Raw genomic sequence first — 14,064 nt, forward strand, 5'->3', positions numbered from 1 at the left:
AACGCGTTCCTTTCGCAATAAAGGAACTAGTAACGGGAACTCGTTTCAAAATAAGAAAAAAACGAGGAACGAGCTTTCGTTCCTGTTTTAGAGGAACGTGTGCAACACTGCATCCGTCCCATAGCTAAGGAAACTTCAATGTGCCTGTTGTGTGAGTCAGTAGTGTATTGCCCCGAGTGTATGGCAAGTGTATTGCAATTGTATTGCAAGGAAACAAGTCACATGGGAGCCAAGAACAACTACTCTACGATAAAGCACCGTGAAGGTGGGTGAGTAGATGCGGCCAATCAAAACAAAGTAACCTTGATCAGTTATCAGCTTGCAGGATGCCATATATATATCCCGAGCAGTGCAGGAGTATGTATCCTTTAGGACAAAAGCCCGAAGGCTCAGTCTAAAAGCAGCAAGAACACTGCTGAGCAAATTTCTGGTGGATATTTCGATGTACAAAATGATCGGAATACATAAAGGCTTTGCAGCTTTCTGCTTAGCACTTACTCCAGTGCTGTACATAGCCGACGGTGGTACTTCATGCAAGAATGATGACAACGCTGACGTCACTTGGTAAGCGCCATGTCTATTGCAGTTTACAAAGATGCATACAGCTTTGCTTGATTTGTTTGGGGCGATACTTGATATGATCATTGATAAAAACCGGTGCTAATGTTGTCGAAGTGGCATTCCGTAATTATGTCAGTGTCAAAAACAGCAGAAACATAGCAATATGCGGGACAAGGAAGAAAAACAACATTTTGCGCTGTTGTCCTTCCTTGTCTCGTCTATTCCTCTGTACCTGCTATCCTTTACAATATACTAACCAGCTCAAATTTCTAACTAGTTGACGTATGTCAGCTTGCCTGTACGATTTGCTACATACAAAATTATTCTAATTCGGGAATTCCTCTCTTTGGAACAGAGTATAATTTACACGAACCCGACATATTCTGTAATTGCCTCCCAAAAAACATCCTAAGCCAAAAGTAATAATGTGAGCTTCTTATTAACCTATCGAAAAAGCCTTCAAACGCCTCCAAAATATGCATCATAAAAAAATCCTTCAGGCGATTTTTAGGTGTTTAAATGAACATGAAGAGGAAAGTCTAGTTAGACCTTAGGTTTCTCTGCTCTTGAACGTCTTTTGAGCGTTTGGGCTTCACCAGCCAGCATGTGACCAGCCCCTGGACAGCATCATCCAAAATTTCTTTTGCTTGCCCGACATCTCCGGGAGCCACTAGTTCGGCTCCGTTGGAACTTTCCCCTCTCACGGCGGCTTGTATTGTGTGTGCCGCAGTAGGCAAACGTCTTTCGGATATCCTGTGTCCGTTTTCCGGAGCACGCTTCGGCGCCCTTTCTCAAAGCCCTCTTCCAACCCTCCTCCAGCACTGCTGTATTCATTGCAAGGCGCGCAATCTCCGGCTCGTGCCTATCACTCCGGGTTTCTCTGCGATTCTGAGACCTCAAATTCGTTTTTTTTTGTGCCTCACGTATTCTATGAAACAGAAATCTACTGCTTTTGCTGTTGAAGAGACCGTTCAAAAAATTAAGACCCCAGAACGGCGCATTTTCCAACAAACATTTAACAAATGATGGCTTTTAAAACCAGAGGCACTTAGGCCGGCACAAGTCCGTCCGACGATTGTTCTGGTTGTTGTTGTTGGGCCTTTGTTTGTGGGGCGTACCCACTTGAGCGATTGGCCAGGACCGGGACTGTTCTGGGGCTGCTGTGCCCTATTTAGAGATAAAACCCACACAGCACGTGTGCACGTGCCTCCCGTCGACCACTCGGCTAGAAAATGAAGGAAATACCGACCACAGGTGAACGCACGCTTCGTGGGGATCACCGGCTAGTAAAAAAGATACTAAGCGCCCGTGAGCGCGTTTCTCGCGGCGACTGCCCGGCGTCGTCCGGGCTTGCGCATCGGCTTCTGCCACATGAGCAGCTCCTGCCTTCGTCGCCGTCGTTGTGTAGCGACGGGCGTGCAACGGGTCACCCGCACCGAAGGCGTTGACGACAAATCTGTCAAGCCATCTACATACAAGCCCCACTGGGAGGCGGCAACCGCACGAGCTGACAACGAACTAGAGGTGTACCGAGTCGCGGACGCCCTACAATAGGATTTGCCGTACGCGGCTTTGCCATCGGAATAACACGACGAAAGGGATGGCGACGATTGCTATTGAATAAGAGACTGTACATGCTAACTAGTCTGCTGTCCAAAAGGAATTTGCACTGCTGGGGTCCGGATGGTCCGTCTCTCTTGGGATTTGCAGTCAGTGTGCCGAGAAGCTAGGTCAAGCCTCCGCTCTGCTAAATCTTCAGTTTTGCACCGCCAGCGCAACCACCGCTATTTTTGTATGAACAAAAGAAAGAAATAGCAGTGGTGTGTTATCCCATGGTCATCAGTTCGGTATATGCGAAGTTAATACTCAAATAAAACAAATCGCACTGTCTAGCGTGCCGTCCGACGTCACTCTAGCTGATCGTTGCAGGTATGGCTAGAGTGCCGTCCGACGATATCCGAATATTTAACACTAGGCTAGCACCGGCCAAAGAGTCTGTCGTTGTAGTGTAGAGTATCTGTCTTAGCTTATTGATCCCAGATTCGGTGGTCCGAGACCGGCTCCTGCCTCCGTTGTTTTTTTTTTTTTTTCATTATTTATTGAAGTGTAATTTTTATGCCTTGGGTTAGTTTTGCCGTTTTAAATGATTTCTTTGTGTTCGTTAAGTCAGCTTATGTTATGCTTAGGTTAGGTTGCCTAGCTTTACGTTATTTGGAGCGATGAACTGCCAGACGCGGCAATTTTGTCATAAAACGCCGGTGGACGGCGATATAGTGGAGTGCTTATAATACCGTCACAGGGCAGTCTAGACACGGCCAAAACAAATTCGCCGCGGAAGAAACTAGTTTCTATAAATGCAAGTTCTGCAGAGCGGTGTTTCCCACCTGTTAGCTTTGTCGTTGTTGAATGCCCCAAAACGTGTAAAAATATTACTATTTCTTAAAATATACTTCTCCCGCAATAGTTATTTTCTACTTACGCTGTGATAGGTGTTTCCAGTGCGTAGAATGACTTCAACAGTCTTGGTTTCTTATGAAGGAGCATGTGACTATGCGTCTTTTGCGATTGCAACAGGTTCTTCATGTACAAGTTTCCGAACGGCGGCGAATACGTCTACGTTGACTCGAACACCCCGTCTTCTGAAGCGCATTGGAAGCTGTCACGGAAGAAAATTTTCCAGAGCGGCGGTGCACTGGCCAACACAATAGCTCCTCTGACGGCAGCGAAGAAGCCGAAGGTGAGGTTGCGGAAGCTCATCGTGAACGAGCTGCGATAAAGGAACTTTCCTCATATTTCATTTTTACGGGAAAATCCACGTACACGTGGTTTACATTAGAACATTATGTTTATAAATGACTGTGAATATAAACAAGTGTAGGGAACCGGGAAGCACTGAACTGCGTGTACTCAGGCTATAAGGTGGTAATCCTTGCGAAAGCCCTATTTCAAAGAGGCTACGAAGAAAACTTCAGCCTTAATCAGTATGAAACAACCACTGTTTACAAGCGCACTTTGCTTCATTCTAGGATATCATAAACACCCGCCGCGGTGGCTCAGTGGCTAAGCGGTGCACTGCTGAGCACAAAGTCTGAGGTACGAGTCCCGGCCGCGGCGGCTGCTTTTCTGATGGAGGCGAAAAGAAAAAAACGCCTGTGTGTACGAGATTTCGGCGCGCGTCAAAGATCCCCAGGTGGTAAAAATAATCCGGAGCCTTCCACTACGGCGCGCCTCATCACCTGCGTTGCGTCGGTGCGTTAAACCCTACAATCAATCAAGCATTAGAATATTAGGAAAAAACATTTTTTTAAAACCAAGGACAGCCCAGGAAATAACGACATATCCCATGTGCTCTGTCCCTTATGACTATCTGGAATTACGCCGGTCATCGCAATAACCGAACTGAAGAAAGAGGGTAAGGGTAACAAAACAGTTCTAAAAAATAAATCGCAATTATCAAATGGAGTACTTTGAATCTTGCATCTTATCCGAAATTAAGGAAATGCCGGGACGTTGGATCATCAATGTGATGTGAGAACGTCACGACCGGTGTTCCATCAACGTAAAAGAATGGCTATAAGGCTTGGAATACAAAAATCCGGCAAGCAATAGGTTCAGATAGGGTAGAGTAAGAATAGTTGGAAGTGTATGGCTGAGGCCTTCGTCCTGCAGTGGGCATAAATATACTGACAACGACAACGTATGCTACTCTGATCAGGCGACTATTTTTATTTTCGCTACAGCTACTTCTAATGTAATATTTCAACCTCTTCCGTTAGAGGAGAAAGAGAATATTCGTCGTTTCTAACACCTTTCCGAAAACGTCTGGTCAGTATGTGGCATGAAAAACTCCGGTTGCCCATCTGAACTGCATCTGAGGTTTGATAAACGGTACGAAATGCCGATCACTGGCCAATACACGTGAGTGGATTGATCTCTAGCCCCATATTCCGCCAATACTGCAGATAATTACTCTGCTGTGACTCACAATGTGCCAAACTACGTAACCTCGTTTTATGCCAAACTACTAGCCCGGATTTACCCCGCGGGTCGTCAAACCATAACGTTAAAACTAACGGCAGTCTTCAACACACGAAGTAGGCACTTCATGTCAGCGCATACGCGCGTTTACAACCATTGGGTGACAACTGCGTGTAAGTATGTTTGTTTCAATGTTCAAACATCGAAGCACCAACCCCGCCGACAATACCAAAGCCTGGTTTTCACAGAGTGGGGGTTGTGCAGCCGTCCCCCTCAAATCACGGTTAAAGCCTGATGTACCTTCTTTTTTTTTATTGTAACAGAGCTATTTCAGCCATTTGAATTTCTGGAGGGGGACCTCGGCGAGTTATGATAAATTGGTCTGCCACATTTTTTTGACGGTAACACGAATGCAAAACACAAGCGTTGGAGAGCCTATGAAAAACTACCAGCGATAAACAACATAAAATAGACGTGGTTTCTTCTTGTACTCTTTCAGGATCTGACCTACATTGTCTACAATGATCAGGTGGAAGAAGAAAAAACGTCACAAGGCGGGCATACAAAAGGTGGTTCTTTTTCTCTGTATACCTCGTGTCATTTCAGTGTTGTCCCAGCCAATATCGAGCTGCTCTGACCTACAAAGACAGTATTTGGGCCTCCGCAGGGCAGGCGGCATTCTTAAAGAGCGGTATTTATAAGGTATCTATTGGGAACTGTACATTTCGGGTAGTTGCTCCAATACTCAGTGTGTCCATTCTCAACGACAGGAAATCAGGTCAGCATGGTATAAGTAATTCTTTTGCCTCTGCGAGAGACATTATCACCGTGCATCAAGTATGGTACAGGCATCGGTACAAAGTGGTAGGACGAGCGAGAAAAACACAGAAAGCATGTAGTGGGCCCCAGAACACTTAGCACACGTGTATGCGCTAATATAGACTTCAACCTTTTCAGAGAAACGGCTCGGTAAAAAATGCATAGTTGCGGTCCACACCTCCTCACTATAGGCACATACACTGCAACTAGCGTAGTTTCCCGTACCCAAAAATTACGAGGACATAAATAACGCGAAATATGAACCAATTCATAACGAATAACCTGCATGGTACAAACTATTTTACAGACAGGATAAACTTAAACCATATTTGAATTTATTCCCGGAATTGAGGCAGCGCATGAGGCGAGAGATCACTTTAAAAGACTACAGTCTTTGTAGGAGTGCACAACGACGAAAATTGCTGTCCTTTCGTCCGTCCGTCCATTCGTCTGTCTGTCTGTCTGTCTGTCTGTCTGTCTGTCTGTCTGTCTGTCTGTCTGTCTGTCTGTCTGTCTGTCTGTCTGTCTGTCTGGCTGGCTGGCTGGCTGGCTGGCTGGCTGGCTGGCTGGCTGGCTGGCTGGCTGGCTGGCTGGCTGGCTGGCTGGCTGGCTGGCTGGCTAGCTGCCTGGCTGGCTCCTCAAGGGAGTCACTGACGAAGTGGGAACTGGTAGGTCAGGGGTTGGTCATTGTTGACCAAGAAATGATTGACAACTGGAGACCCAATAACAACCCAGGCTTGGGTCACAGATAAATCACATAAACCCCGAGTCCAGGTGACACAGCAGAACATAAACCAAGCTGTTCACGAAGCAGTGTAGGGGAAGAAGGCCGGGAGTTTGAAGGGAATGAGTGGAAAGGTGTTTGGAAATACATGAACTTTCTTCAGCAATGACCTATACTAAAGAATTGAACAAATTGTTTGAGACCATAACCTTGCTTTCGGTAATTAGAAAATAAAATCCGCATTTTTATTAAAACACGGTAGCAAAAACCAATGAGTCTGAGTAGCCACAAGATCGCCTGCATTCCACCGTTTAGTTGCATTGACGGTATTGTGAACATTAGAGGGCCCCGAACGCTATGAATTGTGCAGGTATATTTTACTCTATACCGCCCTTATACCGTTGACTGTTTAGAACGCCGCAAAAACATGCTGCAGGAAAGAACACTTTGCACAATGGGACTGCACAATACGACGACGACTACTACGACTAAGATGATGATGATGGTTTTGAAAAGCAACATTTCTTCAGAAAAAAGACACTTTAGGGGGGGGGGAAACAAACTGTGGTGCCTCGTGATATGAAGCTGACGTATATCATATTGCGCCATTCCGACATGGTTGAAGATGTATGAAATTTCAACTTTTACTCTGACTCAGGTTGCACACGAGAAAACGTCTCTTTCTAAACATCATTTCCTTAACAAATGGGCTTCCACTTTCTCTTCATAGGTCTCTTCATGTTCGACAACGGGACAGGCGTATGGTTAATCCACAGTGTGCCCAACTTTCCTCAAAGGCTTCATAAGTCTGTGTACGTATACCCGACGAGCGGACAACGGAATGGACAAATAGCGCTCTGCGTGACATTCCCTTCAACTCAGCTGGAAACTATAGGTAAGTTAAAAATGCTGTTACCGAACATTGCTTCTAAATTACCTTTATCCCCACGGCCGCACGTTCTCACGAAATGTGTTCCTTTTCTATGTACTCCGACATTGACCTTGTTAAATTGAAACAATGCAACGTCCAGAGGCGTTTACCATTGCTTCCTACAGAAAATCATACGTAGCAAAGTATCAATTTTAAATAATAGCGATGTTCCGCTATTTATGCAGCGGTTAAGGTATCGTCTGGCGTGTTAGAAAATGGAACAAAACACTCACCTTCTAAGATAGTCAACGTTTCATCCCGTACCTCAGCGCGAATCCCTACCCGACTAACTCCGATGGTTACGTCACTTCACCCTCAACTCACACTGCCAAGTTTAGATGCATTCGATGTTTCTCATTTCAATTCCATATTAAAGTTGATTTCTGCATATACATCAACATTGCTAAAATTGATGTCGTAAGGCCCAAGCTCGGAAGGTCGCCTGCATTTATCCATGACTGAGGTACTCTCGCTGTGATACACGGGGGCTCAGTGAAGAACTTCAGTCACCTGCGACTCTGCCGTGGCATTTGAGAGTATATATTAACATAGTTTTTGAAGGTGATGCACACCTGTTGTGCAGAGGTATGCTCAAGATAGCATAGACATTTTTCAACATGTCCCTTGATAATGTAACGTGACTTAGGTTCCGAGCACGTATTTGTCAACTAAAAATACCAAATCTGAACTTTGACCTTTGGCTTCTGTATCTGTTTTCACTGTTGTTTCATGCTTACAGCCAAGCACCTGCGGCTTCAACATCCCAACATCTACGACTCCTTTGTGCCCGCCTCAGAGTGGGAAGGGAAAATGTACCCCCATCTCAACCTTCTCTCGCAACGGAAGTTCAACGCTGAAGCTCCCTGGGTCATGAACGACATGCTGAAGGACGTAGCCAACAACGGCTACATTAGCTTCGCAAAGCATGGCAAATTTAATGAAGGTATGTGCAGTAAACTTGATGCTTTGTTTTTAACATCAGGAGGTGTGTGTGCTCATGCAGACCAGCAGCATACTGCAAATGTACGTTCCTACATGTACAGTAACATGGTATCTGAAGTCCCGGTTTTTGCGCAAGGAACAAACCTTATACTAACACATGGGTTGATAAATAGACCTCTATTCGGCGGAAGCAGACTAAGCTCTCGCAGAATGTAGCAAGCGTGCTGTTGCGCTGTACGTTTACAAGTTTTATTGTTTGGAAAGGAATTGTTTGACTCATGGGAACATAAACTGTGACTACGTGCACAAAAAAGAAACAATGACGCGTTAGCCAATGTTACTATCTCGTGCAGTTCGAATCATGTCAGCCACCGGGGGGCCATTTTTTATGCGCTAGTAGTACATACCGTAGGACATTTTGATCATGCACAAGTACGTGAGGTTTGCTAAACCGCTCACACGAGGTTACCTCAACAGTCAAAAGTGCTCGAAATCGCCCATAACTGATTGTAACACATATTGAGAAAAATATCGCCAAACAAAGTACACGCCGAGGGTTAACTGCCGAGTAGGATGTGTTTTGACAGTCGAAGTCAGAGAAATGCCACTTTATTTGCCCCCATTTACTCTTCTTACTGATTACATGTTAAAAGCGCTCTAAAACCTTCCAGTGAAATTTTTATGATTGAGCATTTCTTTATCGTGGCAGAAGCAAGATGACAAGCCGCCTAAAGAACCACGGGTTTCACTATACTACCAAGCACTTACAAGAATTGCGAATCACAAATGTCTTCTTTGCCACATTACCAAACAGATTTTAGCCGCAGTGAATGTGTAATACCTAATACAATTATACAATTTAAGGCGCGAACTTTCCTTCAAATGTAATGAAGTTTAAACCTCACATTTCACCCTTGCTGGCAATTTCATCATGCATATTGCACAGACGTCTACTGTTTCAACAAATTTAATAAGAATACTTCGGACTCTGTCTGGCCTGTTAAGAACTATCTCCAAGATGGGTGGAAATTCGAAAAATATATCAGGCGGTTTTCACCGATTTCCTCTTATCCGCAGATGTCTACTCTGGCCTCGTCGCCCCCACACTAAAGACCAGCCTACTAGTGTCCACGTGGCGAAACGGCAACGTCGTCAAGGTCCAACCTCACCTCAATGGCGCCCTCAAGGTCGAAAACGTTAAGATGCTAAACTTTACACTGGACACAACAGTCTTCGTGGGAGTGAGCAACACGGTAGACCACAGCAAGTGGGCGATATCTACGAACTCAGACAAATTCTTCGTATGCGTCGGAACCATTAACCGCGTGGTAAGTTAGAAGGCAGTCATACAATTTGCATTTCTTGCAGTGGGCCTTCAAACTTGGGCATTGAAAGTAGGCTTCAATGCGTCGTTAAAAGCATTGAAAACTTTGTGTGTAGGAGGGATGGATGTGTCCTAAGCCAAATCATCTATTCTTGCTATAACCCAAAGGAAGCTACAAAAATTCCAGCTCACCATTGGCGGAAAACACATACCTCAAGAAAATAATTAAAGCCATTCCACTCACTGTGAAAGATATGGGAAGTGTAGAGGAGCAGTCCGCCATAATGGGCGGTACCGCCGTTATCCGCGTACTGCTACCCACCCAGGCAATTCCAATTTCCCGCCTTCGCTGTGCTCGCGCGCCCCCGCTTGAAACTGCGTCAGTGGGAGTTCTGTTCTGTTTGTGCTTTTCTCCCCACACGTGCCGGCGTTGCAATGCCACATTTTGCGTTTACTATGGTAAAAACCATCGCAGCGGGCGTGCTTAACTAGAGGAACGCTGGCGCTGTCGGTTTTTTGCGCATATGTTTCCTCAAAGTTACCTATATTTTCTTTCCACTTAACAACGGCAACCTGTATGACAAGCGACACCGTTTCACGAGTTTCAAACGTTTATGACTGCATAAACCGCCTGGCTTTCGAAGCCAGGCGGCTAACAACATCGTTACCCCGAGACGCCTTCTTGGTGCTCTGTATAGTTGGTTGGAGCGAGCGAGCTAGGACGACAAGGCGAGCGCCTAAAGTGCACGTTTTGCGCTACCATGCAGGCTCCCGCTGAGGCTGTTCACCCGGCTCAATGACTGCACTGAATGCTGTCTATGCCTGTCAGGCCGTAGCGAGTTCTCTCCCAGTTATTCATAATCCGAAGAACAGCGACTACAAGCATTAGTTACAAGATTCCTTCTGGTTGGAGTCGATGAGGAAGGGCATAATTCTGGAAATGTGGTGCTCCAAAAAGCAAGAGAGACCTTTGTAAATTCCTTGAAAGTCTAGGACGTCCGCAACGATTACTTAAATTTGCGCACGCATTATGTCGCATGCTCTCGTTTCCCGCCTACAACCACATCTGTGGTCAAAATTACACGAGGCTATCCATGAGGATATCGTGGCCCTGCCTCTGGTTTCTAATTGGCAGCCGAAGCTTGGGTCGCTTAGATCCATGAACCGTTCCTGCTATTAATGTTTGCGCTAAAAAGGAAGAAAGCTCAGACTAACGCTTAAGACTTGAAGGAGGCGTAGCTATACCTAGCCTTTACGGCCATCATGACGGTCTAGGTCCAAAATTCCAGCCTATGTGCTTTTTCTCCGCTGTCTAAACCACATTTAATCTATCTTTGTTGCTATTACGGCAAAGAAGAAGCAAATCGAAGAAGGAGAACGAAAGAACGCAACGCGCACACTTAAACTAGGCGCCTGCAGGTGCAACGTGTTTCCTATCACGTGTTCTCTGTCAATTAGGTGGGGTGGCTCCTCACACCACCGTCACAGCCGAATGAATAAGCCGCTTGCCTCTGTGGTGCTAACAGGTGGTCATAGCCCAGTGGGCAAGATGGCTGACTCTGTGTCTATCTACCAGACACAGGTCCGAATCCTGCTGGTTCCGTTGATTTCTTTTCTTTATGATAGAAGCCGCGTAGGCTCAGTAGCTAAGGTTTTGTGATGCTGAGCACAAGGGGCGGGGTCGATTTCCGGCCGCTGGTGCCGCTTTTCTAAAAGAGGCTAAATGCAAAAACGCCCGTTTGTACTAATATGAGCAATATGAAAGGGAACACAGGAACCCGTAAAAAACACTCTCAGACCCAGCTATCAGTGATACGCAGCGGCCGCCGTCGGAAACAAAGTGGAAAGGGGGACGCTGTTCTAACGGCTGTTCCCCCATCTCACCGTTCGTGTTATCGGCTGTCGGACGATACCATATTATCGGCGAAATGACGTAAACTGCTGCTTTGTTGAAATGGCAGCGTGGTGGGAGTGCCAACAGTTAGTGGAAGAGCGCCCTCCTTTCCCCCTTTGTTTTGCACAGCGCCATCCGCGTATCACTCCGAGTCTGTTTCGAGGCTTTTTGCCACGCGTTCCTGTGTTCCCTTTCATATTGCTCATAATAGTACGTGATCTGGGCGCACGTTAGCTATTGCCAGGTGGTCGAAATTATTCCGGAGCCCTCCACTACGGCGCGCCTCATCACCGGCGTTGCGTCGGCGCGTTGAACCCTAAAATCAATTCTCAATTTTCTTGATGCTGTTACGCAGACTTTTATAAAACTCCAGGAGCATAGAATGGCTAAACACCTTAGCGTTTAAAATATAATGAATTCCTTTATAATCAAATCGCCCTCGCTGGCGGCAATGCAGACTACGCTTGTTCATCTACGGAAAAAAATGGTTTGAATAAGCGCGTATATACGTTGATGGAACAACCACCTCGTCATCTTAAGCGTTCATATACTTAATCTACAAATTGATGAAGGAGTCGAAACTTACACCCCCCATCATTGACGGCTCTAGAGCTTCATGTTATATACCTAGTAGATGCAGTCTTCACTACCTAGATCTCCCCGACCAAATATGCTATCATTGCGAGCTCCAAAGAAGCTCTTCAAGTCCAAATGCGATTTCGGCAGAAGCTCATGACCGCCTTTTATAAGGCGCCCATGTGATGCGGTGGCCACTGAAGAACGCCCACCTTAGAGCGAAACAGTTCTCGTGATCCCCCTACACACGGGACACGTTAAAATGCGCGAACTGACCAACTTGCGGCAACCGCTCATTATAAGTCCACCTCTTACGGAAGTAGGAGAAATGCGTTGTAGTATACTGAAGTGAATATTTGTTTACTGCACTACAGTCCTTCTAGGTTGCTTGATTATACTTGTATGTAGTTTACTTGGAGACATTCGCCTCAATTGCGAAACGGGCATACGTTTACTCCTTATGGGCGGGCGCATGCTGTGATCATCTTGTTCCTGTTTGAGGGAATATATATTGTACGCGTACAGCGGGCGTGGCATCTTTCGAAGGTTGCCATTTCTACCTCTATTTTATTACCTTGCGATTACTCAAGGCAGCCTATAGATTTCTCATCCCAAAATTTGTATCGCTACTTCCTATCTCTGTTAGAGGTACATGTAGAACTAATCTGTGGTGTTATGGTAATGAAAATATAATGATAAACTGTTCAGAGAATAGTGCTTCTTTGTAACTGGTAGATTTTGCTGTCTATGCAAGAGTGTTTAACAGTACTTCATGCTCAAATTTTTCATAAATAAGGCTTTGATGAGCAAAACGGTATGAGCGAAAATAGAAGAATTTTTAATGATCACAAAGGAACTCCTCTTCCAAAGGAATTTAATAACTTCCATTGATGTTTGCAGTTCTCACAGTATCGGAGAGGAGGGGAGACGCTGTGCTTCCAGAATGACCTGCTTCACAAGCTGCTACGACGAAGCGTCACTGACTTTGAAGGCGTCACTGACTTTGAAGGCGTCGCTCCCAAAAGGAGAAGAGCATAAGCTTTGATGAGAGCATGTGGAAGTGATGTAGCGTCCACAGTTCAAGATTCCATTGGACACTCGTGCTCTGACGGCCCTTTGGAGCACCCGACGCGCAACGACCGCGTGAAAATGGGAGACCTCCTTCACTGACTGCTCTTAAGAAAGGTCGCGCGTTCTACCAATGTTGGTGTTTGTCGGACACTTCCATACCATGTGGCACAGAGTTGCCGTGGGTCACAAAACTTATGTCGCAGGGTGACGTGTGTATGACAGTAAAATAAACAAATCAGGGGAGAACTGAATTTTCGCTCCAGGCTCAGTGATGGGGTTTTCTGTGTGAGGGGATAAGTCTCCCCTGCTTGCTTATAATACTGTGTAAATTTTTGGTCGTTGGGCAGTAGTTGAGTTGCCCGAGGTTCTCGAGTCTCCTGGTGGTATAGCTCTCCGGCGAATTTTTCACTGTCGTAGTGCCCTGTAGTTGTGGAGTGAGCCGGCGTCCAAACTTTCATCTTCTTTCTTGTGCTGCAGACCGCCCAGCCGGGAACAGTGTTGTAAATTTCTGCCCCTATAAAAGTTTTAAAGAAATCTGTCTTTTCTGCGTATCGTTATGAATGTAAGCACATTCGTCCGGGAGATTTCCATGGCAGTGGTTGTCTCCTCTCTTTTTGATGTGTTTCTTATAGCGGGAAGATTTTCGACATCCGCTTCGCGGTTAAAGCGGACGCAGAGGTAATGGCTTCGGTACTCCATAGTTGGCGGCATCTGTGTAAACCGTGATGTCAGGAAGTCTGCAATGCTAGTTGTGAGAGAGCATTCCCACCCTTTTTCCGAGTAGTTAGTGGGGTGTGGGCTTCGAGGACCGATGCAACGTCATTGTTCATCTTTTTTTGTGGTAGGTGGGTATTGTAGTCGGTGAGGCGTTTTTTCTTGTGGGTGCCATGCTTAGCCTAGTTAGAAGGCTCCACCCGCTGACAGTCGCGCAAGCCGCAAACGGTGTTTGTGAGGTGGGCCTTCATTAACCCGGTGACAATTTTTTGTAAGCAAAACTTAGGAGTCTCTGAGTTAGGTACCGTCCCAATCACTTTGAAGGTGATCGATAGAGCGGTGGCGTAAACACGAAGTAGCGTCGCGTTATGGCAACACTTTTAGCGAAGAGAGGAACAACAGAATAATTTGCCTTGTTTTTTCGGCTGTTACTTGAACAGCTGTCACTCCCTTCTGGCAAGTAGCAAGCTTCCATTGTTTATTACGCGTCGACAAACAAGTAAGCCGAAGCACAGCATGTCTCGTATTGT

The 14,064-nt window shown here is 45.9% G+C and overlaps 1 protein-coding gene across 1 annotated transcript; it reads left to right on the top strand.

The window, feature by feature from the left end:
• The first annotated feature begins 257 nt into the window (after positions 1-257).
• Positions 258-13,326, top strand: LOC144139142 (plancitoxin-1-like). Its single transcript, XM_077671591.1, has 7 exons — positions 258-564; positions 3,136-3,298; positions 5,039-5,108; positions 6,813-6,977; positions 7,753-7,956; positions 9,033-9,283; positions 12,650-13,326. The coding sequence occupies exons 1-7, from the start codon at positions 443-445 to the stop codon at positions 12,785-12,787; spliced, it is 1,113 nt and encodes a 370-aa protein (XP_077527717.1). The 5' UTR covers positions 258-442; the 3' UTR covers positions 12,788-13,326.
• The last annotated feature ends 738 nt before the right edge of the window (positions 13,327-14,064 follow it).

Source organism: Haemaphysalis longicornis, unplaced genomic scaffold (genome assembly GCF_048455015.1).
Source record: "Haemaphysalis longicornis isolate Haplotype H1 unplaced genomic scaffold, Haemaphysalis longicornis Haplotype H1 scaffold_5, whole genome shotgun sequence".
In the NCBI taxonomy this organism is placed as follows: Eukaryota; Metazoa; Arthropoda; class Arachnida; order Ixodida; family Ixodidae; genus Haemaphysalis; species Haemaphysalis longicornis.